The sequence below is a fragment of the Halichoeres trimaculatus genome, unplaced genomic scaffold (assembly GCF_033239565.1).
Source record: "Halichoeres trimaculatus isolate MK-OKI-2021-1 unplaced genomic scaffold, fHalTri1.1 fHalTri1_scaffold_24, whole genome shotgun sequence".
NCBI lineage: Eukaryota > Metazoa > Chordata > Actinopteri > Labriformes > Labridae > Halichoeres > Halichoeres trimaculatus.
Genome location: NW_027437202.1, coordinates 8,324,203 through 8,349,902, shown reverse-complemented (window position 1 = coordinate 8,349,902; position 25,700 = coordinate 8,324,203). Strand labels below are relative to the sequence as shown.

The 25,700-nt window shown below is 45.7% G+C and overlaps 3 protein-coding genes across 5 annotated transcripts in view; 2 read left to right on the top strand and 1 right to left on the bottom strand.

The window, feature by feature from the left end:
- Nucleotides 1–5,243, top strand: part of acvr2ab (activin A receptor type 2Ab) — a 38,275-nt gene extending 33,032 nt beyond the window's left edge. For both annotated transcript variants that reach the window (XM_074664283.1, XM_074664282.1), the window contains one exon: nt 41–5,243. In XM_074664283.1, coding sequence (XP_074520384.1) covers nt 41–235 — 195 coding nt within the window. In that variant the 3' untranslated portion in view covers nt 236–5,243. The remainder of the gene's footprint in view (nt 1–40) is intronic.
- A 505-nt stretch (nt 5,244–5,748) lies between these two features.
- Nucleotides 5,749–9,220, bottom strand: orc4 (origin recognition complex, subunit 4). The gene is made up of 14 exons (XM_074664255.1): nt 9,115–9,220; nt 8,582–8,650; nt 8,408–8,484; nt 7,936–8,026; nt 7,740–7,815; nt 7,565–7,650; nt 7,440–7,488; nt 7,215–7,366; nt 6,955–7,128; nt 6,791–6,877; nt 6,543–6,651; nt 6,367–6,462; nt 6,217–6,284; nt 5,749–6,096 (listed from the first exon to the last, which is right to left on the bottom strand). Exons 2-14 carry the CDS (start codon nt 8,636–8,638, stop codon nt 5,914–5,916), a joined length of 1,305 nt encoding a protein of 434 aa, XP_074520356.1. The 5' UTR covers nt 8,639–8,650; nt 9,115–9,220; the 3' UTR covers nt 5,749–5,913.
- Nucleotides 9,221–10,208: 988 nt separating this feature from the next.
- mbd5 (methyl-CpG binding domain protein 5) lies at nt 10,209–25,569 on the top strand. 2 transcript variants are annotated; one of them, XM_074664246.1, is made up of 10 exons: nt 10,209–10,332; nt 14,370–14,938; nt 16,086–16,188; nt 17,169–17,340; nt 17,432–19,846; nt 21,809–22,029; nt 22,108–23,232; nt 23,583–23,656; nt 23,763–23,838; nt 23,921–25,569. In XM_074664246.1, the coding sequence occupies exons 2-10, from the start codon at nt 14,826–14,828 to the stop codon at nt 23,981–23,983; spliced, it is 4,362 nt and encodes a 1,453-aa protein (XP_074520347.1). In that variant the 5' UTR covers nt 10,209–10,332; nt 14,370–14,825; the 3' UTR covers nt 23,984–25,569. The 2 variants fall into 2 exon arrangements, with proteins under 2 accessions (XP_074520347.1, XP_074520348.1); XM_074664247.1 differs by having other exon boundaries at nt 10,301–10,430.
- The last annotated feature ends 131 nt before the right edge of the window (nt 25,570–25,700 follow it).

Here is a 25,700-nt window from a genome sequence, read left to right as displayed (position 1 = left end):
AGGGACTCTGAGGTCATGTGATGTCGTTGTTTTCTCTCAGGGTCTGGCGATGCTCTGTGAAACCATCGAGGACTGCTGGGACCACGAAGCCGAGGCCCGCCTGTCCGCCGGCTGCGTCGAGGAGCGCATCGGCCAAATGCAGCGCCAAGCCCCCATCATCGGCCCGGAGGAGATCGTCACGGTTGTCACGATGGTCACCAACGTGGACCTGCCTCCTAAGGAGTCCAGCTTATGATTGGTCTGACTCGGAGCGAGCTTGGAGAAACACGAATCAGCAGGAGGGGATGAACCGCTGACCCTGGTTGGTTGGCGATGTGTATTTTTCTTTCTTTCTTCTCCGTTTTCTTTTTGTTTTTTGTTCCTTTAAGTGCGGGCCGCTACTTCAGGAAACACCGTGCGCCCACCTCACCACATCAGTCGATATCCACCTCATTTTGATATGTGTGCCTGAGGATTTTAAAATTTTAACGTTTGAGAAACTCGATTCAGGATTTTAACGAGTGAAAGCGTCGACATGCTGGGACAAACACTTTGATCATGTATTGTTTTTATATACATACACTCACATAGGAGGGCGACGGCTCCTGTTCGGGTTTTCTACGGACAGAGGAGACCCGGTGGAGAGGTTTCACTGAACTCTCAGCGCATTTTAGTGTAAAAACCAGAAAAAAAAGAAAAAGTCGAGCACCTGGCTCTGGATACATTTGCTGTTTTCTCGTGTGCGTTTTATTTTGAAGAAATGACTATCGTTCTGCCAATAAGCAACGGCTTCTGAATGTTTATAGTGTAATGCTGCTGTACATAGTGTATTATGGACCCAGACAACTTGGTAATCAAGCTTATTTTAAAGGGGGGGGTGATGGGGACGGGGAGGGGAGGGGGGTCCATTTTCAAGCATTACGACGATAAAAAACCATAAACCTCCTTCAACCAGGTATACCTCACTTCAGATGGACACAATTTAAATTCTCCCTCTTCACAATCATGGCTCACACTCAGCTCTCCACATCTACTCAATCTGCTCTCAGCATCATGGGTAATGTAGTCATCAAAGCCTCCATACTCATCGCCATAAGTTTCTCCCTTTTTCCTCCCCTGATTTTTGACTGAAAAATCTCAGTTCACTTTTCTTCTGAAGATGAAAAAAAAAACATCCCCCCCTCTTGATGAAGTTGTCGTTTAAAGTGTTTTTTTTAATCGTTTTGGTTTGCCGTGTCAACTGTCGACGGTGTAATAATATTTATCGCCGTGATTCTGCCCGTGAGATCTGGATAAACAGTATTTATATCTCTCTGGATTAGCGCTGGGTACCCACTGGTTTCAACGCTCACTCTTCGATTTCTGTGCGGTCTGCTCCTTTAAAGAAATAAAAACAAATCCAAACTTGTAAAGTAGTTGGAGGTTGTTCCCAGTGGCACCCAGCCTTAGTTCAGAAACAAACCTGTATTTAGCTGAGCCAGCTTGCTTTTTAATTTGACCGCACACACATCTCTCTGTCTGTCTTTTTTTGGATTACTATCAAGAGTCTCTTTTGAAACACCTCAGGAATCTTTGCTACTCACCACATCCACCACCTCTTCCTCCTCACCCTCGCCTGTCTCCGACTGGAATACCTCCTCTTTCGCTGATTCTTACGCTTCCTCTCTGTCTCTCTCTGCTCGTCTCTTCTCTACTTGTTGAGGGACTAGCCGTGCTCTCGTGCCCAAAAACACAAAAACACAAAAGTAGTCTCCTACATTGTTTGGATCAATCCTGATTTGATTCAAATTGAATCCCCCGCTCTGGAAGGCGGAGGATTTATCTGATCTCTGCAGCCAGGTTTTGATTTAGTCCTGGGTCTGTCCAAAATCAAGCTCCAGATTTATGTAAGATTGTGTTTCCTGTATCCCTCCTGTCTTTTTTGGATGGTGGACCCCTGAAACCAAACCACGGCACGGCTAACCCGCAGTTTGAGCGGAGATGAGGATCTCTTCTTTCTCTCTTTCATCCTGGTGCCATTTCTACGTATCCACATTAGTTACTCTTGTAGATGTCAGGCAAAACGGATGTATCTGTCACTGCTGCAAAAGGCAACGATGACATTTTTGAATCTTTATTTCTTCTGAGGGACGTTGAACACTGGTGCCGGCAGACCTGCAGTCTCTCCTCAAGCTTTGGGACGGTTCAACCGGGCGCAGTTTGAAATCAAGCTTTTGGAGTAAGAAGTATTCAGAAACATCCTTCTACTGAACCATTTCACATTCAGGGCAATACATCACGATGCTTTCTTTACACCATACACACCGCTGAGAGCAAACGCTGTACTGTAGAGCTGGAAAACAGAGCAGGAAGGTTTAAAGGAAGTGCTGCAGCTGAATCACAGAATGAAACACTCTGTGATTCTGTTTGTCGTGGATTTTTACATCTCTCTTCCAAAGTTTAGACTTTAAAGCGCCAAACTTTGAGTATTGAAGAGAGATTACTCTCTCCATCTAAAACTGAATCTGCAAAACCTTTAGTGCACGCTTGGTTTTCTCGTTTAAAACAGCCACGATCTGTTTGAGTGAGAGCTACGGATTGATCGATGATTACAGCAACACAGCAAACCTGAAGGAAGCAGAAGCCATCATCTTCTTTGCTTACTGTAGCACGATATTTTCATCAATATCGCCATCGTCCACACGGTCAGGGACGAGCAGCAGTACTGCAAACCCCAGCAGCCCTCCGATAAATGCTACCTCACTCACAGGGATTTCTTTGGGGTAGAAAGTTGGCAAAAACACCAAAAATAGATCCTCGATTCATTTTTTCTCCAAGTGCTGCAGACTCTTGGTAGATGCTCCTCAATCCTTAGTTTTTGTCTTGAATGTTTCCATCTGTTAACACGACTTTAAACCCTAAACAAACTTATTATTATTATTAATAAAAGCTGATAACTGGACTCTCTCAAAGTGACACAGGTGGAGAAAGCAGCAGTATTACCTGTTCATGTGCCCTCAAAGCAGTGTTCCTCTGCCTCCACACGCTGGGCGCTGATCTGCCAAAGTGGCTGTTAGAGCCGCAGCAACAAAAAAAAAGAAACGACACCCTGCCGGCGTCACGTTGGCGGCCACATCGCAGTACTGTAGGTTTGAAGACGCTCAGTGTTTGAAAGCTTGAGTCCAAACTGCGCTGGAGGAACCGCCCTGAACCGACAAATACCATTCAGGGATTCAGTACTATGCTTTTCTAAGTTCTCGCGAGTTATATGCAACCAGTGCCGCAAACTACCCTACACCTCTGTAGGACCAGCTGCAGGAGTGACTTTCAACACACACACACACACACACACACATTCACACACACACACACACACAAATAACTTGTAGCATTTTAATTTTGTTTTTTAAAATCCGTGACCTTGCATATTGATATGTTGTATTTATTTTTTAATTTACAGGCCTGAGGTTTTCGGGGGATTGAAGCTCAGGTGCGACTCAGAATAACGTTGTAAGAGTTGGCACGATTGTTGTTTTCGGGGGAGGGTTTTGGGGTGGGTGTTTTTGGTTGTAATTCAGGAAATACTTTCATTAATTCAAAAAGAAAAAATATAAACTGTAACGTGCTTCTTTCTATTCAGTCTATGGACAAAAAAACGACCGAGAATGAATGTTCTTCTTCAGACTCCTGGATTTCTAGTATTGTGTGTACTTTGATGGATCGAGCCCGGCCCTGTGTAACTTTAGAGGGCTTTGCGTTTGGCTGGTTTCGTGTGATTGTGCCCTGTTGATGTAGAAACTGTAGATCCAGCGCTTAGAGATCCATTCATACACCTTCTCTGAGGGAGACGACTGTACAATCAAACCAGAAAGACGAATTAAGCACTTTATTTGAAAATGATCTTCAGAGTCTCAAAGCTGAATCATAAAAAGAAATTTTATATAATCTGTTTAAGACAATCTGGATCAAAACGTTTAATCGCGAGAACCAATCAGTGTGAAGCAAAGCAAATATCTAAGATAGTATTTTTGAACCCCTCCCCTCCAGGTTTTGATGATCCTAACAAACATCTTCAGCCTCATTTGAAGTTGTATGAATGTGTTTCTTGGCGTGCAGGCTTTACAGTTTTCTGCCGACTTCCTCCAGCCCAGCACCTCACATTGCTGTGCATATAAACTACCAGTGAAACATTTGTGTCTTGTTGCCCCCCACTATTTTAAGCAGTCTAGGATCTGTACAGACATGAGAACATAAATACCTGTATCAACTATATACTCTTGAGCTGAATCTTTATAAGTGCGTGTTGAACTTCAGTGTTTCCTCTACATTCATTTATATTTTTCTTGTGTTTTGACTCGGCAGCAGAGCTTGGCTCGGCTGCAGAAAAAAAAAAAAGTCCTTCACTTTAAGTTGCGCTTTGTGTAAGCTAAAAGCTAGAGGCTCATTGGAGTACTTTGTGAGGTATCCCAGAAAGCACTTAAGGGTTTCTTGGCAGAGAGAAATAGACGAATGACGGACATTTGGCCCAGAGCGCTCCACGAGGAGCTGATCGGGGTCCCCTTACAGTTGCATTTTAAAGACTCCCTGAAGCTCTTTGAGAGCAGTTGCAATACTCCACATGTGATAAAACAATCACCCACTACAGGTATTTCATTCCAGCATCTCACTCTCCTGCTTTTTCCAACTGTTGGCAAGAATTTTAGAGGAAACATTGAACTCCAATGACCTCGCTGCCAAGGCTGTCTTGGCAGCCGGATTACTCCAGTTGCCAGGCCTGAAATTTCTACAAAAAAAGAAAAAACACTACAAGCATTTTTGACCCCACATTTCTCCAGGCTCTGGAGCTGCAGCGCTGATCCAGGATCTGCCAACGCAGTCTGTCGTGATAATGATGCTCGCAGGGTTTCACGTTTTCAGAAAGTGAAGTGGGATGTTTTTGAAGAGAGTGTGTGAGATAAAGAAAATGTCTTGTTTCTCGACTCCTGATACATGTGACTGTACATTTATGTTACTGGAAAAATGTGAAAATAGGACAAGACTCTGAGGTCGGGAATTTCAAACTGGAATGTGTTGGAAGTACAACAAAAACATCCCACTTTCAGTTTCTTTTTCACAAGAGAAAGTCTGACCTTTGACCTTTCTTGGAGGGAGAAAAATAAAAAACACGAGAAACCCTGCTAAGATTATCACAGAGGAGACAAACTGATCCCCAGTCAGCGCTGCAACTCTCAGCTAACGGTTTTTATCAGCTGAAGTGATCCACGTGATGTAAATAAATGTGTTTTTAGATTGTGAATTCTGTTTTCTTTCTTTCATTCACTTTAAAAAAAGGCTGAAAAGTTATCTTCAGACTTTGCTGTAGCAGGATGTGAAATTAGAAGCTGAAAAGTCTTTGCAGGACTCAGTTTGGACAAAAAGATGCTGCGCTAAGCCCCAAACATGTCCTGATTCCTCTGCACGTTATTTATACATCTGTTAACTGCACATATGTTCAGCATGTTCAAATGTTTGTCTACGATTTAAGAGAAAAGGTCACGGATGTCAGCATGAGCCATCATGACCGATCAAAGGTGTGTAAGGATTAGATGTTCTGCTCTATTACCAGCTACAATCCACAAATCAAAATATCGACAGAGGGATTTCTGCATTTCTATCCAGGATTAGATGTACTGCATGATCCGGCCACAGGAGGGCAGCATTCAGCAGCTCCATCACTTTATCATTGCAAGAATGGATGCTTCACACATAACCTGCATTTTAATTTAAGCTTTAATTTCATAATTAGCTTGACATTTGTGTTAAATACATAAAAAAGATTCATGGTGCAGATTCCAGAGTGTGGCCGTCTGCAGGCCGTGTTGTTTTGGATGTAGACTGGCTAAATTCAGTCCTTGTGCTGGATTTCATTTCATCGCTATGTAAGAAAAACACAGTTCATGCCATGTTCTTGGAGTCCTAGCCGAATGCTGACATGGCCCACTGTTTGACGTCAGTGGGGCATTGTGGGTACTTCTGCAGAGCTTCCATGATCTGACCGTGGTCAAGCATGAGTCTCATCAGCTGGTACTCCCTCTGAGTTTTGGCCGAGGAGCCGTCGATGGGTCGGATCAGCTCCAGCTGCTGCAGGTGCTCGAAGGCCTGTGGACATGTGAGTGAACAACCAAAGTCAAGTCTGTAATTATGGATGTTTTTATCTGAAGTTATTGAAATATTGACTGTTTGTTTAGGTCTGAGGCTTTTCAAAAGTTAAAAACAGACCTTCATTATGACAGGCTGCTCAAAGTGGTACATGGAGCTCGTCTTTCGGTGCAGGAACTTCTTGAACTCTGAAAAAAAAAAGTACAAACTTGTTTTAACATTCGATCAGCAGAGCTCCTTCTTAAATACATGTTGTTGATTTATCTTTACCGTTGTGAACCATCTGCAGGTTGAACGGCTCTCCTTCATAGATGTCGTTGAGGTGTTTCATTGCGATGATGAGGCACAGCTCCAAGATGGACAAACCTGCACAAACACAAATATTAACAGATTAGAAATGAGTTGTGAAATGGAACCAAACTCTGCTACGAGGTTTTCATTTTCACCGTGCAGCATGTTGGCTTTGGCGTCGCTGCAACACATTCTGCTGGCCTCCAGCACGTCTGCAGGTTTGATGGTGGGTTTGGAAACTGAAACACGACTCAGACACAACATCTGGCAATAAAAAAAAACACAAAACTGATACTTGGAAAGAAACAAACTGAATATTTACCATGCAGACTCCAACAGAAGTTAATTTGCAGGAGAAAGAAGTCCAATCGTTTTGATATTTTTTAGATGAGGAGAGTTTTACCAGCAGCATGTGCATCGTCCGGTAGTCTTTGCTCGAGTTGAAGTGTCTTTGCAAAACTTCTTCAACTGATTTGTCTTCACACAGAGTCTGAGAAATAAGAGAGAAGTTCAGTGAGACTTTACTACGAACAAAACACCTAAAGTATGATCTGTTGCTCTCGTCACCTTCACACTGGAGTTCCAGTCCTGAGCAAACTTTTCATCAGGGAAGTCGCCTGGCAGGCTGAGCTGAGTCTGAACTCGCTCCAGGTACTGAGGGAACGTCAGACTGCTCAGCAGGTGGATCTGACGGTGAGAAAACCGCGACTTCACTCGTTTCTCCAACAGCTCCAGAACATCCTGGAGAAAACAAACCAACCACAGAATGTCAAACTGAGGAGGAAATGTTTCATCTGTAAGGATCTGGATGGTTGACTGAGACTCACCAGTCTGCAGGTGACGCCCACCACAGCGATGGGAGCCTGGGCAGACTGAGAGACGTCAAACAGGTTGTAGAGAAGAGTCTGGTTCTTGTGGTGGGCAAACAGGTCGAACTCATCCAGGATGAACAACACGGGGCGGCTGCTGCTGCGATCACCTGGAGAGAAGATCCCGAAAACACTCAAACATGGCAACTAGCTCATACCATAACATCAAGAATTATGTCTTACCCTTCTTCAAAGCTTCTAACAGGAAAGCAAGATTTTCTGCAAAACTGCCCTGAAAATAAAAACAGAAGCTCTGTGACATAACTCACCACAAAAAATGTTGATTAACTTTTGTGTAAAAGACTTACAAACACTTTGTCACCAACAACGTTTTCTAGATTGAGCTGCCGTGTTATTTCTTTGAGCGCTATTCTGTCGTCAGTCTGCAGGAGACCTGTAGAACAAGATTCAGAAGTGAGGGATGTAGTCTTTAGGTTCTTGAATCATTCAGAAAGAGCTCCAGGTCTGTGAGTGAGTCTGTACCGTTGAGGTGAACCTGCAGCAGGTTTTTCTGGACTTCTTTTTCCTCCAGCAGATCCCTCAACACACACTTCAGCAGCTGCACACAAAACACAAACGGCATCAGACAACTCATCCCTCCAAGGATGTAAAACACACTTCAGGACGATTCATCATCATATCTGCTTTTTTTTATTTAACCATCACTGTGGAGGCTTACCATTGTTTTTCCTGCTCCCCTGGGCCCAACGATTAGCACAGAGTTACTCTCCCCGTGGACAGCCGTCCGCTTCAGCAGCTCCAGGAGGTGTCTGCAAAAACAGTGTTATGACTAAAATACCCATAATGCATTGCTGCAAATAAAGTATTCTATTGTTTATAATTACAGCACAATCTTGTGAGAGTAAATGACTGAATCTTTCATGTCTAAATTTTACTATTTAGGATGCACAGGTTGTGTTCAAGTCTGTTGGGAACTTGGAGCTCCAAACTGGGACAGAGCTGTCTGCCATGAGCGAACTGGGTCACTGTAACTTACACTGAACCTGAGATAGTCTCTTCATTACAGTTAACAGCTTGCCCTAGAGCTTTTATTTTGAAAATGAGGGATTTTTTTCTCATATTGTCTATTTCTTGGTTAAAATAGTTCCATTTTCCAAGCTTTTCCACCATCATTGATAAAATAAACTTACTTTTGTTGAGCTTCCACTCCCTCTGGCTTGTCAGGGAGCTTCTGTTGGCAAAATCTCTCCCTTAAAATCTCCTGAACCTGAAAATAAAGATTCAAAAAGTAATTACAACGAAATTAGATATAAAGTGAAAAAAAAAACAATAAATATATATTATAAATAAAGAATCAGTCAAACCTGTGTGATGCATTCTCCAACAGGCATATGGACGTCCTTCACTTTCCTCTTACTCATGTCGATGGGACTCTAAACCACAAAACATATGTTGCATTGGTGAGGGTACGTGAAATTTGCAGAGCCCACATGTTTTAGATTTTAAATTACACCCCAAGATAATTAAAACTGCTGCAGTATTTTTGTACACAGCATCTCAACGTGAAAGTCATGATAGGTGTGCTCTAATAAACAATCACCAATGGCCTACGTGAACGGGGTGTATGCCGAATGAAAGAGCGACTTGTCAATATTTAAAATCACTTAAATTTACAATGATCAGAGCATAAATTGTATCCCCAAAGAGAGAAGCATATAGTCTGCTGTTTTTCGCAAATAGGGATCGGTAGCCCTTATCCTCCGCACTGAAACAGAGGCTTGCAGACAAAAAAACAAAGTGTACGCTTAAACGGATCAGACTAAGATTACTTATATAAAGTATTTACATTTTGGTAAGTGTGTTTATGAGAAATAAATACGTGAGAATAAAATAATACCTTCAAAAAGCAGTACTTCAGGCACAGACGTCTCAATCTTCGCGGGAATACTGCTTCGGGAGCAATGACGACTTCCTGCTTTGAGTGATTCTCCGTGTCTGATTGGCTGAGGGAAACAAACGTCACATATAGCGTAAGCCAGCTCATAAGAAAAATAAATACGATAGAAATTACCTTTTTGAGTGTTATATTATCTAGATTTAAATTTATATTCATTATTCAGGGGTAAGACGTTAACCAATAACAAACACAAAACTCTTTAAATACATCTTATTTTCTGAAAAAAAAAGAAAAGAAAAGGAACAATAAACAGCCAGCTGTCACACAAAAATTACTCTTATCAAAGCACACATTAAGCCTGTCACATTATATTAAAATACAACCCTCTACTGTCAAATTTAGCATTGTATTTGCTCCTTAAAAAAAGCATGAAGCAGTTCATTTTACAGCAGCCATGTACACTGAATTAGTTCAGTTTCTCTTCAGGTTTGACCTTCACACAAAATAATCAAGCATTTTACACCAATTTGCTTTCAGTTTTCATGACTGAACTGCTGGTATTCACATGACACACATCGTTTATAAAGCATTAATTAAGTTGTTTTTTTTTACCTTATGATGTTCTCATTTTTTGATATTTAATCATTTCGTAATAATATCTGATGGAATACAGTAAAGAGCAAACAATTACATCCCTCCTAAAAAAAATTTGCACTCAGGTAGTAGATATTTTTGTTGACATAATAAGCCTCACTGTTATTACCCAATACCATTGACTAATATTGAGATATTACAGTTTTATGAGCCATTGAGTGTAGTTTTGGCAATTTTTGGACTCGGGACTTTGACTTTTTGAAGTGTTTTATTTTGGAAAGTGTTACACTTTGCAACACTGACTAAAATGTTGCAAAATATTCAATAACATCACCCTGGTCAACATTTCAAATGCTGGTAAGGTTGTTATATTAAAACAACGTTTTAATAGATTGGTTGTGTGGTTTCTACCTGAGTAAAGTGGTATTAATGTAACTTTTGTTTAATTTTTTTTTTTTCCAGCCCTGACTTTTACCCTGCAGACCTTGTGTGTGTGAGCTCTGGAGGTAACTGTGCATCACCTCTCCCATCTGCTGCCTTCTCCAGCCGCGCACGCGCAGTGCCTCTCTCCATCATTTCCAATATCCCAGTGTAGGAGAACCAGCAGAGGCAGAGAACTAATGGGTAGGCTTCTTATCCTTATTTTTATTTAGCTCAGAAACGCACTAATGCCTTCATACTTCACCGTTTTAGCTCCGGTGTGCATTCTCGGGGTTGCCCAGGTAAGATCGGCGTGTTAACGGTACAATTTGACGCAGACAGAAACGTTAGTGTCTCTCTTCTTCTTCGCTCTCTCTCTGCAAACGCAACGGCTGTTAGTTAGCATGCTAGGCTAACCCGTGCTAACTCGGCCCTGGCCTGGCCTGGCCTGGCCTGGCCCCTTGGCTCGAAACCCTAACGCGGGCCTAGCTGCCTTTTACTTCGACAATTTGAAGTCGGAACAAGTCCCGATTGCCCTCTACGTGCACGGGTCCGGTTACCATTCGTTGATTAGTTACTAAAACGTTATTAGCGTAGCCGAGCTCGCCCTCTAATTCATTTTCGTTACAACAAGCTAGCAGGCTAGCTAACTAACGGTAGACAGCTGACGCTCAGAGTGCTAACCCCAAAGCTAACTGAGATGCTGTGTCCAATGCATCAAAAAGGACAGTCAGACAAGCAGATCTCAGATGTTGACACGGTCACTTTTTATCACAGATGCCCACAGACTGTTGAGTTAAAGATGCATGTGTCACCCGGGAGTAGAATAAATAACAAATATCGTCATATTACTCTTACTAAAACGTTAATAAAGCAGTACTTGGCACAGTTGATAGACAAGTCTGGCTAATGTTCACAAGGCTAATTTGCTATTATCTAACATCCAAGCACCTAGGGTTGCTTTGGTTGTGTACACAAGCTGTTGTCAGGTTGTCGGAATTAAGGGAAAAGTCCTGTCATGTTGGTAGCAGCGTAGCTAACTTGTGCAGCTGTCAACTTTGAAGGCTGCTGCAGGACAATATGGCTAATTTACTCTCAAAGCTAGCCCTAGCCTGCTACAAGGGGTTACAGCAAGAATTAGATGCTAGGTTGAGAATTAATGGGTTTAATCTCAGTGCTAAAAGAAAAGTGCTTTATATCTGTAGATCTGAGGTGTAATAAGAGGAGACTGTACCATTTTGATGCTGCACAGGTGAAGTCTTATAAATTTATATATATAATTTTCTATCATACCCAGGATTGTACTTCAGGAACAGTCCATGCTTTTTGCACTTTCACAAAATACTAGTATTCAAGATCCTGCACCAGGTTGACGGCATCAAATGCATGTATAAATTCACCAAAAAAGCAAAGATTGTGCTATCTATTAAACAAAAAGGTATCATTGTGGGGGCCTGAGGCTGTAAAAACATCATTCAGAGGCCTTTGGCCAGGCAGAATATTTTTATTTTATTTTATCAAATCATTTTGCCATTACTGTTTCCCAAGTGGCTTCACATATTTCATGTATTCCCCAGCGTTTACGTCTCTGCAGCCTGGTGGTGTGTGCATATTATTTTTTTTTGTTTGTCCTATCTTAAATCTTGACACGAGAACTCCCAAATGCTTCCATGTGTCGGATTTACAAGCTGCTGGAGCATCGAAAGTGTCAAAATCATCTTGCTGTCCTTCTTCGCCCTTAATGCCGTTGTCTGTCATTTTCGCTCAATTAGATCTAAAGGAGCAAGCGGTGTGCAAAGGATGACGGGCAAACATGGGACAGTGGTCCACGTCCGTACGTTCTGCTCCAGCTGAGACAGAACTACACTTTTTTCCTGGGTGACCAGTCTTATTGTACCGTTACGGGTCCATGACGGTATGATTGTAGTCATTTGCACATATTCCTCAGATTTAAATACTAAGAGTATTTTCATTTACGTAAGCATCCAGTCTTAATGCTCTGCAAATTTAGTTACTGAACCTTTGGCTGAGCTTCTATATGTCATGTTGAAGCGATTTCTAATCAAAGCATTTTCTCTTTCAGAGACTGCACTGCTGCAAGTCTTCTGTATTTATGTCTTTCACTGCATTAACTTCTCTTCTTGTTCCACACTGACTGCATGAAGTTAGCAGCTGGATTTAGTCCAAGCTGTGTAGCATTCCCATCAAAACACCGGGCCAAAGATTGCTCCCTCCTCTCCAAATATGTGTTGAATGTTTTGTCGGGAAGAAAAATGGGATACGCTTTTGTATATTTATGATAAGGTCGGATTAACCTTCCTCTGTGCGACAAATGTATGACGTGCGCTCTGTTTTGTAGTCTTGTCTCAAATCACAGACCTCAGTGACTTTGCAGTAAACTCCATAATACACATTTTGTCATTTATAAAAACATTTCTCCCCTGTATTTTTGATGGTGGAATAACGGTGACAACAATTCTTTGTGCCCTCTCCTGAATAAACTTGCAGATACATTGAAACATCCGCAGTGCAGGATTGGGACTTTTTAACATTTCAGTATCCTTGTGTAACTTTGGCTTCCAGAGTCACGAACATCTTCAGGCTTTGGCAAAGAGAGAAAAGCAACAGTAGGATTGAAATCACGTTAGAAATCGGCGCAGTCAACGATCACTTGTAACTGTTTTCTTTTTTCATAACCATGAGTCACTTCAGGGGCGTCCTGTGGATTAAATCTCTGTGCATCCCTGTCATGGCTGTTGTCTTTTGGCACAATTTAATTTTTGCAAACAATATATCTGAAGACTCTGGCTCTGACATGTAACTGGACGCATATGTTTGCTATAGCTTACCTGCAGCAATTAACCATTTGCTCTGAGAGGTATAAGCAAAAAGTCAGAAAACTATTAAAAACTCTACCTGACAGATTTGTAGGTGCCATATATTTAATTTAGACCTTTGTTGGGAAACAGTGTGAGGAGAGGGGCCGTTGAATGGTTAGATTTGAGTTTCAAAATTGTGCTTTCACATTAGCAGGGTGGCAGATTTAAGGGCAGTAGCTTTGCCAAAGGTTGAGATGAAATCATTTGGCTGAAATCCAAATATAATTTTTAATCAAAATGACTGATTTGAATCTGATCCAGGACTATTGCTGCATTTCACCTCTGCCTTTTAGCCCTCCCTCCGTCTTTCTGATGTGAGCAAACAAAAAGACAACATACATGATTGAAATCTTTTGGAAATCAAGGTTAAACATTAGTCACAGCCAGAGATGCTCGTACATCACAATTCTGCATTTAGCTCTCCTGGTGAAATAAGATTTTCCTTTCAGTGTTAATGTAACAAAAGGACTGATGCTTTTATCAGTTACCTCTGCATTTTCTAAACATGGACTTGTGGGAAATGAGATTTTAATGATGTGCTGGTTGTGATAGGACACGACGCACCTCTCCTGAGATGATGAGGTGCGACTATTGCTGCTGTGTGTATTTCCAGATAAACAGCGTACGTTTAAGTGCTGCTGCCTTGTTTTTTACTGTGCCACGGGTACCTCTCTTCCTCTGTGGTGGTGTCACTGGGTTTGGTCTCAGCAGCTCACAGGGCAGTTATGAGTCAGCAGCACCGGCGGCTGAGAGGAGGCTTTGCATGAAGCTCCTTCACTCACGTACAGAGTTCAGCCCGATTTAACAGCTTTGATGGGCTCATAGCGGTGTTTGAAATTCTCTGTCTGAGAGACGAGGGGAGAAATACTGCCAATATTTTAGTGTGAAAACAAAGCTATCCACGCTGCTGCAAAAATTGATGAAAGAATTTGTTTCTATAACAGAAATCTTGGTTTATTCCGGGGCATTGCACTCTGATACTATTATTTATGATCAAAATAATGGCTAAAAAATTGCAATATCAAATATTTGAAGCAAAAGGTATTGTAGTTGTACATTTATGATTAACATCCCTGCTACTAAGATGCCAAAATGACTCCTGTGCAGTATTATAAGCTGTTCATCTGCAGGCATTCAGATCTGCATTAAAACAACACAAGGGGCTTCCTAGGTGGGCATGTCTTGCCTTAGGCTCAGTGTAGACAATGAAATATGATCCAGGGACTCCACTTTGACTAACATCGGATTATAAATCTCCAAAACACTCAACAGCAGTCTGTAGTCATCTCACAGAGGGTTTTGCAGCTACCTAACTGTTAACATTAACCACTCATTCATGTCCTCTTTCCTCTCCCACCACAGGAACCATGGGAATACCACTACCCAACCACGTTTGGGAACCAATATGTTGAACACTCTCTCGTTATCTGACTGAGGAACTGTTTCTGAGACATCCCATCGGACAAATGGTTAAACACTATAATTAAAAGACGTTTCTGATACTCTCTCTATCAGACAAGATGCAGTAATGGAAGTCCACACACCTTTCAGCCCCGTAACCATGAAGCAGCTCGAAGGGTAGGGTCTGTCGTGAGCTCGCCTCACCCTACCCTAAAAACCCACCCCCCCATCAGCTCCACCTGAGAGCAGAGTCCCTCATTGAAGCGAAATCCTGCAGCTCTACCCGTCTCTACAACCCTCCCACCTCCTCCACCACCACCACGGCTTTGGAAGACGAACATGACGTGCATTTCGAAGACACTGGTTGATGTCTGATATATGTCCCTCTGAGGTGTCGAGCGTAAAACCAGCGGAGCAATGAATGGCGGAAAGGACTGTGACGCGGGAGATGAGCGGCAGGTCGTCCCTGTCCAGGTCCCCATCGGCTGGCAGCGCAAGGCGGAGCACGGTGGAGGGGTCGTGTATGTAAGGTAAGAAAGATTTCAGCGCAGCGGGTAGAATAAAAGTAATACGAGAAGATCCATCAGCATATTTAATTTAAATTTATTGGGCTGCAAATGTAAAATCCAACTGTTAAACTACATGATCGACCCCCTAAGACGAAACTGAGGAGAGAGTGTCTAATGAGTTGGATCCTCCAGCAGTCATCAAGTCTTGCAGACTGGAAGTTGGTGTCCTTCCTGGCATCTGAACCCCAGCACGTGTGTTTACCAGCCACAATGAACCAAAGCAGTTGGCTGGTGTCAGGTTTATTTTGGGGGTTGGAAAGAATCCTGTCTACTTCTGTGACCGTGGCCTGGTACTGTCACTGCACACATGTATACGCTCGGGGTTGTTTTTACACTGAAAGTGTGCATTTGCTGCAGTGATGTCCAACTGTTCATATTTTCTATGACTGATGATTCACCCACCGGTTGTTATGTCAACCCACCACGTTATGGGTTTGACAGGATCAGCAGATGGTACACACTGTTCTCTCTTTGTTGATGGGCAGTTTGAAACGTTTCTCCTGAGACTTCTTTAACATTTTTAAGCACTAATGGCTTTCTTAAATCTCATGAGGGAAACCTGCTTTATTGCCACAGTGACCTTCTCATCTCATTCTTATTCCTCAGTCTCAGTCCTTAAATTTTCCTGGTCATACATTCAAGATAAAGCCGTGTAGAAAGTTTTGACTTGTATCTAAAATGTACCTGTTCATTTGCTGGTTTCCTGTCCTACATAGCTCCTAAAACTGTTTCCTATTGTTACTGTAATTCATACAGCTGGATGAATTCCTCTGTAGTGAAGCTCTGTTGAGTGGGAGGATTTTACCTTTTGATTTCACGGTTGCAAGCCTGTAAAACCTGCAGCCAAGCCTGCCTCAAGCAGCTGCTAACCCACCTTAAAAAATCATTTGTGTGTCTGTCAGCGCAGAATTCCACAGTGCACCGCTTTCCCTCCTCTGAGTCAGGGATAAATCTGTGTTGGGAGAATGAAACCTTTGTAATGTTTCTGCATAAAATGTCCCGGAGCACTTCAGCGGTATAGATGCATTTTAGAAGAAGTGTCCGTCACGTGCAGACACACCAGCTGGAGTCTCTTTACGTCTCTCAAACTGTTACCTTCTCTCTGCAGTCCCAGTGGCTCGTTGCTGTCCAGCTTGGAGCAGGTGAAGACCTACCTGCTGACAGATGGAACCTGCAAATGTGGCCTTGAGTGCCCACTCATCCTCCACAAGGTAATTTTTTTCATCCTGATTGATTTAAAACACAGCAGTCCTGTGGAGAGTTTACAGCTGCCTCTTTACTCAGGCTCCAGGAGATGGAAGTGCCAATCTGTAAAGTGAATCAAAACACTGTTGACCTAAATATTACACGCAAACAAAGAGCTGTACAGGGTTAAACCTGTCAGCAAACCTTTAGACATGTTAGTGCGTGGTTCTGGTCGTGCTTTATTCATCAGCTGTTCACTTAAAGATGAGAACAGTATGAACCAGGTTTTTATGTTTGCATTAGAAGATGAAGTTTTGGGTTTAGTTTGGAGTCGAACCCAGCTCCCTACAGCTCCTCAACATGTCCTACTCTCAAGAAAGGACACTTTTCTTATTTGACATTTTCTGAGAGCAAATAAACACGTCTGAGAGAAGGAAATGATGTCACACTAGCCAACCCAAGGTTAAACCATCCTCTGACAGGCTATTGTTAAAAGCGATGCTTTTGTTTGTGCAGAAATTGATCAGACGGTCACCTCTGACGACTTGAAAAGGTGGCTGTAAAAGTTTGTAGTTTCATCCTTCACGGAGCGCGGCGGCGGCGGCTGTGGTCAGCTTGAATTAACGTCACAATGAACTCCAAAAGTGAGCAGTTTTCACGCCAGAACAAGGATATAAAATGTTCAGAGAAAGCTCTCCTGCCGCGTAATCCACCTCTCCACTCTCTGATCAGTAATGTATGGAATAAAATAAGCTTCACACTTCTGCTGATCTGTGTGGACGACCAAACTACGAATGTCAGGGGCCCTAAGGAGCCCACAGTATTGCGTTACTCGGGGTAATTCGACCGATTATCCTTCTTGAAGCTAAATTTGTCACGAGTCTCATCGGGACATTATCAGGCTGTGTAAACTTACGATTGATTGTTTATTTGAGACATTAACACATGCAACAAATTCCTCCTGAGAAAAATCGACTGTGTATACATCATGTCGTGTATCTTTCAGGTGTTCAACTTCGACCCTGGGGCGGCTGTCAAGCAGAGGACAGCGGAGGATGTGAAAGCAGATGAAGATGTCACCAAACTCTGCATTCACAAGAGGAAGCTTCTGGCTGTGGCCACGCTGCACAAGAGCATGGAGACGCACCCACCTCTGACGCTGACCAGCCCAGGAGGAGGTACGAGTTCACGTTTATCTGGTCTTCTCATTAACAACTCGTCTTTTTGTGATTTAAATATAATCAGGTCATTTATGTGTTTCCACTCCAGGTACATCATCTGTGGTCTCTGCGCATTCCACGACTCAACGAGCAATAAGGACTAAACCCCACGATGGCCTCCCCAATGCTGTCGGCCCAGACTGCAAGAATCCCTTCAAGATGATGATGGCAGCAGGACAGCAGCAGCAGCAGCAGCAGAGGCTGTATCCACCCCAGGAGATGGGTGGAGCCCAGCAGCCTGAGCTCTACTCTGGGTACTCCAGGCAGCAGAGGATGAGCAGTGGGGAGCCAGGACCCAAATCCCCATACAGAGTCGGGTATGGAGGAATGCTGAGTCCACCTCCCTCCAGTGCTAAGCTGTATGGAGAAGGCTCACAGTCTCCCAGTGCGGACACTCTAGGCAGCCCTGAGGGCTTTCCAAGGACCAATCCTTGTGGGTTTCCAGGAGCTGGGAGTCCAGGCTCAGTCTCCATCCATGGAAACACCAGGACGCCTCTTTCCCCTCCCAGTATAATGCTTCATGGCTCCCCTGCAGGCCAGCCATCCTGTGCCATGACAGGGAGGACTAGCACGCCCCTTTCTCCGACGGCCACTGCCAAAAGCCCTGTCATGAACATGAACATGCCGCGAGGGAACTTCCCCCCTGGTATGGATATTTCCCGTGCAGCGTTTCACCATAAAACACAGCCCCCTGTGCATCCCGTACCGCCTCCTTCATCCATACCACCATCCTGTGCCCTTCAGAAACGGCAGTTGACCTCTGAAAAAGACCCCTTAGGCATCCTGGACCCCATCCCCAGCAAACCAGTCAGCCAGCCCCCCAACAATGCCCCAAACCCCTCCAACTTCCAGCCTAACATCCACTCTCAGGTACCAATGATGAATGTAAACATCCCCCCTCCAGTCATCGTTCCCTTGCCAAGCAACTTACCTTTACCCACAGTAAAGCCTGGGCCTGTGGGACATGGTGGCCACGTTCAAAGGACTCAACAAGGGGGTCCAGCATCCTCCATGTCCCCCTCTCCTGTCACTTCCCCTGTCCACATGGCCGGGCCCGCTCTTGGGAGGATGGAGGCCTCTCCCCATCGCTCACGCTCATCCTCCACCTCCTCTGATCACGGGAATTTTGCAATGCCCTCGGGGCACCAGGCCCCATGTGGCACTATGAAGGTCCCTCCACGCTCCCCCAGGTCAGCGATGGGATCTCCCAGGCCAGCCATGCCTTCCAGCCCCTCCACCAACAAATCTGACCAACATCACCAGTTCAAAGACTCCCAGCTGCTGCCAGGGATGGGGAACTCGATTGGCCCTCAGCAGCACAGCAACCCCATGTACTCGCCCACCTCTTCCTCGTCGTCATCCTCTTCTCTGGCCACCCCCAGCGCTTCCCAGAAGGGCCACCCAGGACTCCTGGGGATGCCCCTCAACCAGATCCTAAACCAACAAAATGCTGCTTCCTTCCCCGCCAGCAGTCTCTTGTCAGCCGCAGCCAAAGCACAGCTAGCAAATCAAAACAAACTCAGCGCTGCTGGCAACAGCACTGCTGGCATGGCTGGTGGTGGTGTTGGTATGGCAGGCATGGGGGCAGGTGGGGGTGGTAACGGAGGAGGGGGTGGGCACCCCGGCTCTATGAGCGGCCCTCGAGGCATGGAGGGACACAGCACTTTAAATTCAATGCTCCCGCCAAACTCCACCATGCTGCTCAACAGTCCGGAGGGCCAGAGCGGCCGGGCGGCTCTCAGAGACAAGCTCATGGCCCAGCAGAGGGACCCCATGCGGAAACGGAGGCAGTCATCAGGCAGTGCTGCTGTAAACCACGACAACAGCAACAACATGGTCTACAGCATGCTCAACAAACGAGGCATGGGAGGCCCTCACATGCAGGGGCCCAGTGCCACCGAGCAGCTTCGGAAAGTGGGCCGGCTCGGAAACCTTCCTCCTAACACCTCAATGGCCCAGCTCCTCCAGTCCATGAGCTGCCAGAGCTCCCACAACCTGGCTGGGAACAGCCATCGTCCAGGTCTGAGTCCTGGGCCTGGGTCTGGTCCTCAAGGAGGGCCACAGCTGCACTACAACGACAGCACAGGTATGGTCCCTGCTGGCCCTCAGCAGAACCTCCTGGCTCAGCAGAGGCTGCGGGGCCCTGGAGATCCCATGCAGCACTGCCAGAGCATGGACACCTCTGGGGGCCACATGGGTCCTCGTCAGGGTCAGTTTCCTGACATGATGGCTCAGATGCAGGCCTCCTCTATGAGTAACTGTGGGGCCATGGGGCCAGGAGGTGGACCGGTGGGCCCTGATGGAATGCCGCTGGGACGCCAAAACACTAATCCTCCACCACTGTCCCACCCGGGCCCCCACCCGTCACAACAGACCCTCCTTCAAGGTATCGGGCGTTCGAACATGGTGGTGATGCCACATGGAGGTGCTGATGGGAGCTGTAATCAGAACATCTCTGATGCAGGTGAGACAACGGGTCGTCGTTAAGTGAATTATAAAACGTGAATTTAAGGCTCTTATTTCTTTCTCTCTGGAGGAAGGTGTGTGTATCCTGTGCTGTAAATACGCGTACTCTCCCTTTTTTCTGGGGTTGGATGAAGATCTGTGTCCGATTGTTTAAAAGTGAAATCAGAGGATCTGGGTGATAGGCCCTGAGCCCAGACAGTCGGGCTCCTCCAGTACGTGTGAGCTAATGAGCAGGCCCCTCATCTCTGGAAGCCCGGCTAATTGTCAGTCAGCCAGTGTTTCTCTTTGTTTTATTTGTCTGCTAGCATCAGTCAATGGTGTAAGAAGATGGAAATGGGATCTGGATCACGCTTTAAGGGAAACGGCCCAGATAGGGCGCTCTAAAGAGCTTCTCCCAGCAAATGGTCGCTATAGTAACGATAGAGCCTGAATAGAGACCAGAGCGAAGCCTTTGATGAGGGTTTAGGCCCGTGTCTGTGTTTGAATGACTGTGTGTGCGCTACTTGTGTTTACAGTGTGTGTGTTTTCCATCTATTGGTGTGTGTTGTGTATGTTTTTCATTTTTCTCCGTGTGTTCCAGACAGATCTTGAGTTTATGTATTCATTGTGCGTCCATATGTCCTCGTATGGTGTATAATGGAGATCTCACTGAGGTCTGCTGCAGGCCACCTGTTCTCATCACCAGGTGTCCTGTTAGCTTGGATTCATTCTGGGTCATTGAGATTCAGGTGGATCTGTGCAGGTCAGGAAGCAGCCTCTAATTTTTGTGATTGTCCATTCAACAGGTGAAATGTGCACAAGCTAATTGCTAAAATTTAAAAAACAATTATGAAATTTTCCTCTGCTTTCTAGTTTATTGGGCAACCTGAAGCGTTGTTAGCATGAGCTTTTAAAAAACTCACAGCCTCTTGGTGTCAGATAGATTATTGTGCCACTATTGGCAGATGTAACTCCACACTTGAAGCTAATTTGGATGACATGTTTGGGATCTTGAGAGCTCTCAGATCCCTTTGAAAGTGGCCTCTTCTTTGGCTTTTTAGCATTAGCCTCTAACCATCTGTTTCCAGACAGCTAGCAAGCTTTGAACACTCCCCTCGCCCTCTCCTCCTCCTCCTCCTCCTCACCCTCGCCATCAACAAATACCCCAAAGTTCATTGTAACCCCCCCCAGACCTCCTGCCACCCAGCTGACCACCCCCACATCCCCCAGCAGGGTAAAATCACACCACCCGACCCCGTAACCCCCCTCGTCCACCCTCCCAACTCCCCCCAACAAGCTTCCTGGCAGTGGACAGCCACACCAATCATCACTCGGTTCCCATGGCAACCTCCCCCGGCAACAGCCGTCACTATATCATAGCCGTAGCAGAGGATGTGGGCAGCAGGAGGAGGGGGGGGTTGGCCAGGCCGTGGCTCTTAGCGCTGGAGAGGAGAGGGAGAAAGAAAAGAGGAGGAAAAAAAATGGAGAGCACACACAGCTGCCCTTCAGCGACGTAGCATCGCACCAGCTGCTCCAGTCACCACTCAGCCACACACACACTCACACACGCGCACGCACGGCGTTCAGCCTCACAGATCTCGTATTTGCGTCCTCTTTGTCTGTACAGCGTTGCTGCTGGGCTCTCTTCATTCATTGATACATCTGTGGCCTTCATGTATGTTGCTCATGTTCGCTCCCTGCACGCTTCACTAACACGTCTGTGTGCGCGTCGCATCTGGCAGCTCGTCCGTCTGTCACTTCTGCTGCAACAGATTGTTAATGTGCAACTTTTTTCAGAGCTCAAAGGATCCATTCAGATACACGTTTACAGCTTTACAGCTCATTTAGCATCGGGCGCTGTAAATTTGTCAGTATTTAAATTTCACTGCTCTGAGGAAAAGTATCGCTGAAACTGAGAGTGATGAAAGAAAAGCTTGAGGGAGAATTCATGTAGTGACAGTTTGTCTCTCTGACTCCACAGGAAACTCCTCGTCCCTCGGCTGCAGCATGGGCACGATGCAGCCTCACGTGAACAGCGCAGGAGGTCAGCTGTACCAGCAGCAGGTCCACCAGGCCATGCAGCAGGGGGTCAGCTCACACGCAGCCTACCAGAGGCAGCAGCACTTCTCTGACAACCCCGCCTTCACAGACGGCAACAACGCCAACGCCGGCTCCATGGCCTGCCTCTACCAGAACTACCAGGTGAGGAGACGACCCCTGCAGCGTTCAGACACGTTCAGAAATATAAACCAGTTTGTGACCGTGTTGTCGTTTCCACAGCAGGGGATGCTGCCTCACCCACAGTTCCCTGAGGGGCAGCAGCCTCAAGGGGAGGGGCTTCCAGCAGGTGCGCCCGGCTCTGACAGGGGCCCAGGTGGAGGCCCAGAGTCGGTGGATGCAATCTACAGAGCTGTGGTGGACGCCGCCAGCAAAGGCATGCACGTCACCATAACAACCACGGTGAGCGGGACCACACAGGCGAGTCCGGTGCCTGCACTAAGCGCCATGAGTGCCTTCACCGCCTCCATCGGGGAGCCCGTCAACATCCCCAAAGCAGTCAGCACGGTCCTGCACGGCCACCAGGAGGGGGAGGCGCTAACCCAGCAGGTGAGGCAGAGGCAGGTGAGGCCGGGTCCGAAGAACATGGATCCAGGGAAAAGCACTCCAGACGGCCACGAGGCAAACGAGTACTTCCGCTCTCCTGGCCGCGGGACTCCCAGGGGGCAGTGGGACGGGGAGGGACATGGCGGAGGCTTCGATGCTCAGACCAACAACAGCGCCTGGGCTGGGGAGGAGTTTCTAGAGTGTTCCACACAGGTGAGGAGTAGTCCGTGCATGGAGCGACCAGCCAGCCTGGCCCCCGCCCCTCCCTGCCCCACCGAGGGCTCCAACGACCACGGCCTGGCGCTGGCCCATGAGAAGGCTTTCCTGGACGACAGCTACCGCTTCAACAACTGCAGCCGGACTCCTGCGAACTACAAGGAACGCCTGGAGCAAACGGTGGAGCGCTGCGCCCACATCAACGGCGCCACCCCACACTTTAACACCCGGGGTTACGGGGAGGTCCTGGGCCCCCCTCGGCAGGAGCTGACAGGGGACGACCAGTCCCCCAGCTCCTCCACCAGCCTGGAGGGGCCCCTGGCCACGGCCAAAGACTACAGCCACTACAACGGCCACTTCAACGGCATGGCGCCCAGCCCCTCAGACACGAAGAGTCTGAGCAGCGAGGAGGATCTGCGTCAGCCGGACTCGCCCTCCTCAGAGCTGCTCCACTACCGCTCCAGGACCTTCAACATGGGAGAGCTGGTCTGGGGCCAGCTGAAGGGCTTCCCGCCCTGGCCTGCCAAGCTGGCTGGGGATGAACAAGTGCACAGCGCTGCCATGCAGCTGCGGGAGCAGGCCAAGGTGAGAAACCTGTCTGTGAACACCTGTCTGTGTCACACCAGCCAAATAAAACCTCCACACTTCAAAAAACACATGAACACTGATTCTTCAGAGTCGCACACAAAGTTTCCTCAGCTCTGAGAGCGGCTGAAGGGAAGCAGCAGGTTTGTTCACTGGCATCAGAAAACACTTTCACCACGTCTGCTGCCAAAACATTTCAGAATGAGAGCTTCCTCTAATCACGGCTGCCAAAATATCTGGCGATAAGGACAAAATATTCAGCCCAATTCTGTTTTGGCTGGTTTGGATTCCTCGGTCTGTTACCAAACGGTTTGTGTGTGCACTCAGATGTTTTCTCTTCCTCCGTGCAGGTGGAGCCAGAGAAGCTGAAAACACTAACTCATGACTTAGAGGCACTTGATCGAGCCGCCAAAAGAGGCCTGAAGTAAGTTCAGCTGTGGGAGAGCGATTTAAAGACCGAGCTGTGTTTGGGGTCGGCTGATCACAGATCATCACCTGTGAGTAACTCTGCTGTCTTTGTTTTCTCACAGACAGGGGAAACTGAATAATCACTTGGAAGCTGCTATCCACGAGGCCATGAGCGAGCTGGATAAGATGTCGGGCACAGTGAGTGTTAACATCCACAGAGAGGAAACAGCTTTCATCAGCGTCCAGCTCTGATTTCATTATTCTCTCCGTCTGTCCTCAGATCCCATCGAGGGATCGTCAGGTGAAGCTCCCCAAGCCGAAGAGGAGGAAGATCTCCAGATAACATTGAATGTGTCGTCCTCAAAGCCTTCGGAGACTTCGTCCGATCAGCCTTTGATGCGATCTGAGCTCTCTAACAGGTGCTACACATGGACTTTGAGTGGTACATCCTCGTTCCATGATCTCAACTTGACTTAATGACTGACCACAGAAGGTGCTGGAAATTCCAATCACCAATACAGTTTTAACTGTAGAAAAAAAAGAAAACGTAGAGAAAAACGTCAAAAACAGTTTGTCTACAGCTCACTGAATTAACTATTTTTTTCTAGTATAAGATAGTAAAACCAACAAAAAAAGCTACAAGCATTACCTTACATATTTAAGAAAAATAGACAGTCCAAATATTTCTGATACATTTTCAATATGTATATAGATAATCCTGAAATTTCATGCTATTAAGAATTGTATGTAAATATTGTACAATGTCATGTACAAGCATACCTAATGCACATTTTATCTTTTATTGTACAAAAACAAAGCAGAAGTGTACCAATGTCTTGGTTTCTATTCAGAAGTGTGGCTGTGTATGGCCGCATGCATAGGATAAATAAGAATACAGCCTAAAGCTTTTATATGAGGATCTGTAAGACGTGCTGTTTGGTTTCTTCCTTTGGGTTCGTTTTGTAAGGGAACAGCAGTGAAACAGGCATGAGTCTTTGAGTTCTCCATTACGAAGGTCACTTCACGCCGGTTAAAGTGTTCGTTTGTTTTGGATAAAAAAAGAAACAGAATGAACTTTACCAGCAGAAAGCCGTCAGTGTTCCTCTGAAACCTCCTCCAGCTGCTCAGACGCTGGCGAATTCACCTGAGAGTCTCATCAGGAGTGGAGTTTACCCATGATTCTCCTCACGTCCTCATGCTCGTCTGTCATTCTCCTCCACGCCGAGTCGCGCTATCATGACAAACACTAACTCAGAGCAGCAGAAGTTTCTCTTCTTTAGGGGCCTTGTGTTTTTCTTTTTGTTCTGCTTATTGATGTAAATTATTTATGTACAGTTCTCCATATTTATTTTAAGCTTTACAAATATGCTAGATGGCAATAATACTACCAAGAGTTGAGAACTCAAGCCTTATATGTGTATGTGTCTGTTTTCTTTTGTCTCTTTTCTAACTGAATAATAATAGAGCGTGTACTCCGAGCCCCTCACACTCGTCATGTTCCAGTTCACGGGTTACTTTCTCCTCCGCTGTGGCGTTTGTTAAGACTCCTCCGTCAGAGAAAAGCAGATGGGTAACGAACGCAGTCGTAGAAACAGTATTTGGATCACAGATCGGATCACGTGCAATAGTCAACACGGCGTCAAAGATCACAAACCTAAAGTTTTCCGTTTAGGGCAACACTAACGTCACATTTCTTCCTGATCATTAACCTTAAAACCAAATATTACACTACTTTAAAAAGAGATTCTCCTCCTCGTTCACACTACTTTACAGCAGGTCTCAGCCTCTAAGGAGTTCCTACTTTTCCATGTGTTCATCATGTTCTGCTCGACTTTATAAAAAACTTTCTTTTGTTGTGCTCACTGAAAAAATGCAGGATATTTGAGGAAGTCTTGGATTTGTTGCAAAAAAAAAAAGTCAGTATTTCAATAAGAAGCCTTTAAAGACTCTGAAACGTCCATCCTCCACACGAGGGAACAGTTGTGTTCAATGTCTGTTTGAAAACTTGCTGTTACTTTATCTCAGCGGAAATGTGCCGTTCAATGTTCGAGGACACGTGA

What these genes read in the sequence shown, in the direction of transcription:
- orc4 (XM_074664255.1), bottom strand. Translation starts at nt 8,638, where the DNA reads ATGAGTAAGAGGAAAGTGAAGGACGTCCATATGCCTGTTGGAGAATGC. An exon ending in TTGGAGAATGCATCACACAG is followed by an intron (nt 8,485 to 8,581) that starts GTTTGACTGATT and finishes CTTTATTTTCAG; the next exon opens with GTTCAGGAGATTTTAAGGGA. An exon ending in GGACGATGCACATGCTGCTG is followed by an intron (nt 6,652 to 6,790) that starts GTAAAACTCTCC and finishes TTTTATTGCCAG; the next exon opens with ATGTTGTGTCTGAGTCGTGT.
- mbd5 (XM_074664246.1), top strand. Translation starts at nt 14,826, where the DNA reads ATGAATGGCGGAAAGGACTGTGACGCGGGAGATGAGCGGCAGGTCGTC. An exon ending in GGAGGGGTCGTGTATGTAAG is followed by an intron (nt 14,939 to 16,085) that starts GTAAGAAAGATT and finishes TTCTCTCTGCAG; the next exon opens with TCCCAGTGGCTCGTTGCTGT. An exon ending in GCCGCCAAAAGAGGCCTGAA is followed by an intron (nt 23,657 to 23,762) that starts GTAAGTTCAGCT and finishes GTTTTCTCACAG; the next exon opens with ACAGGGGAAACTGAATAATC.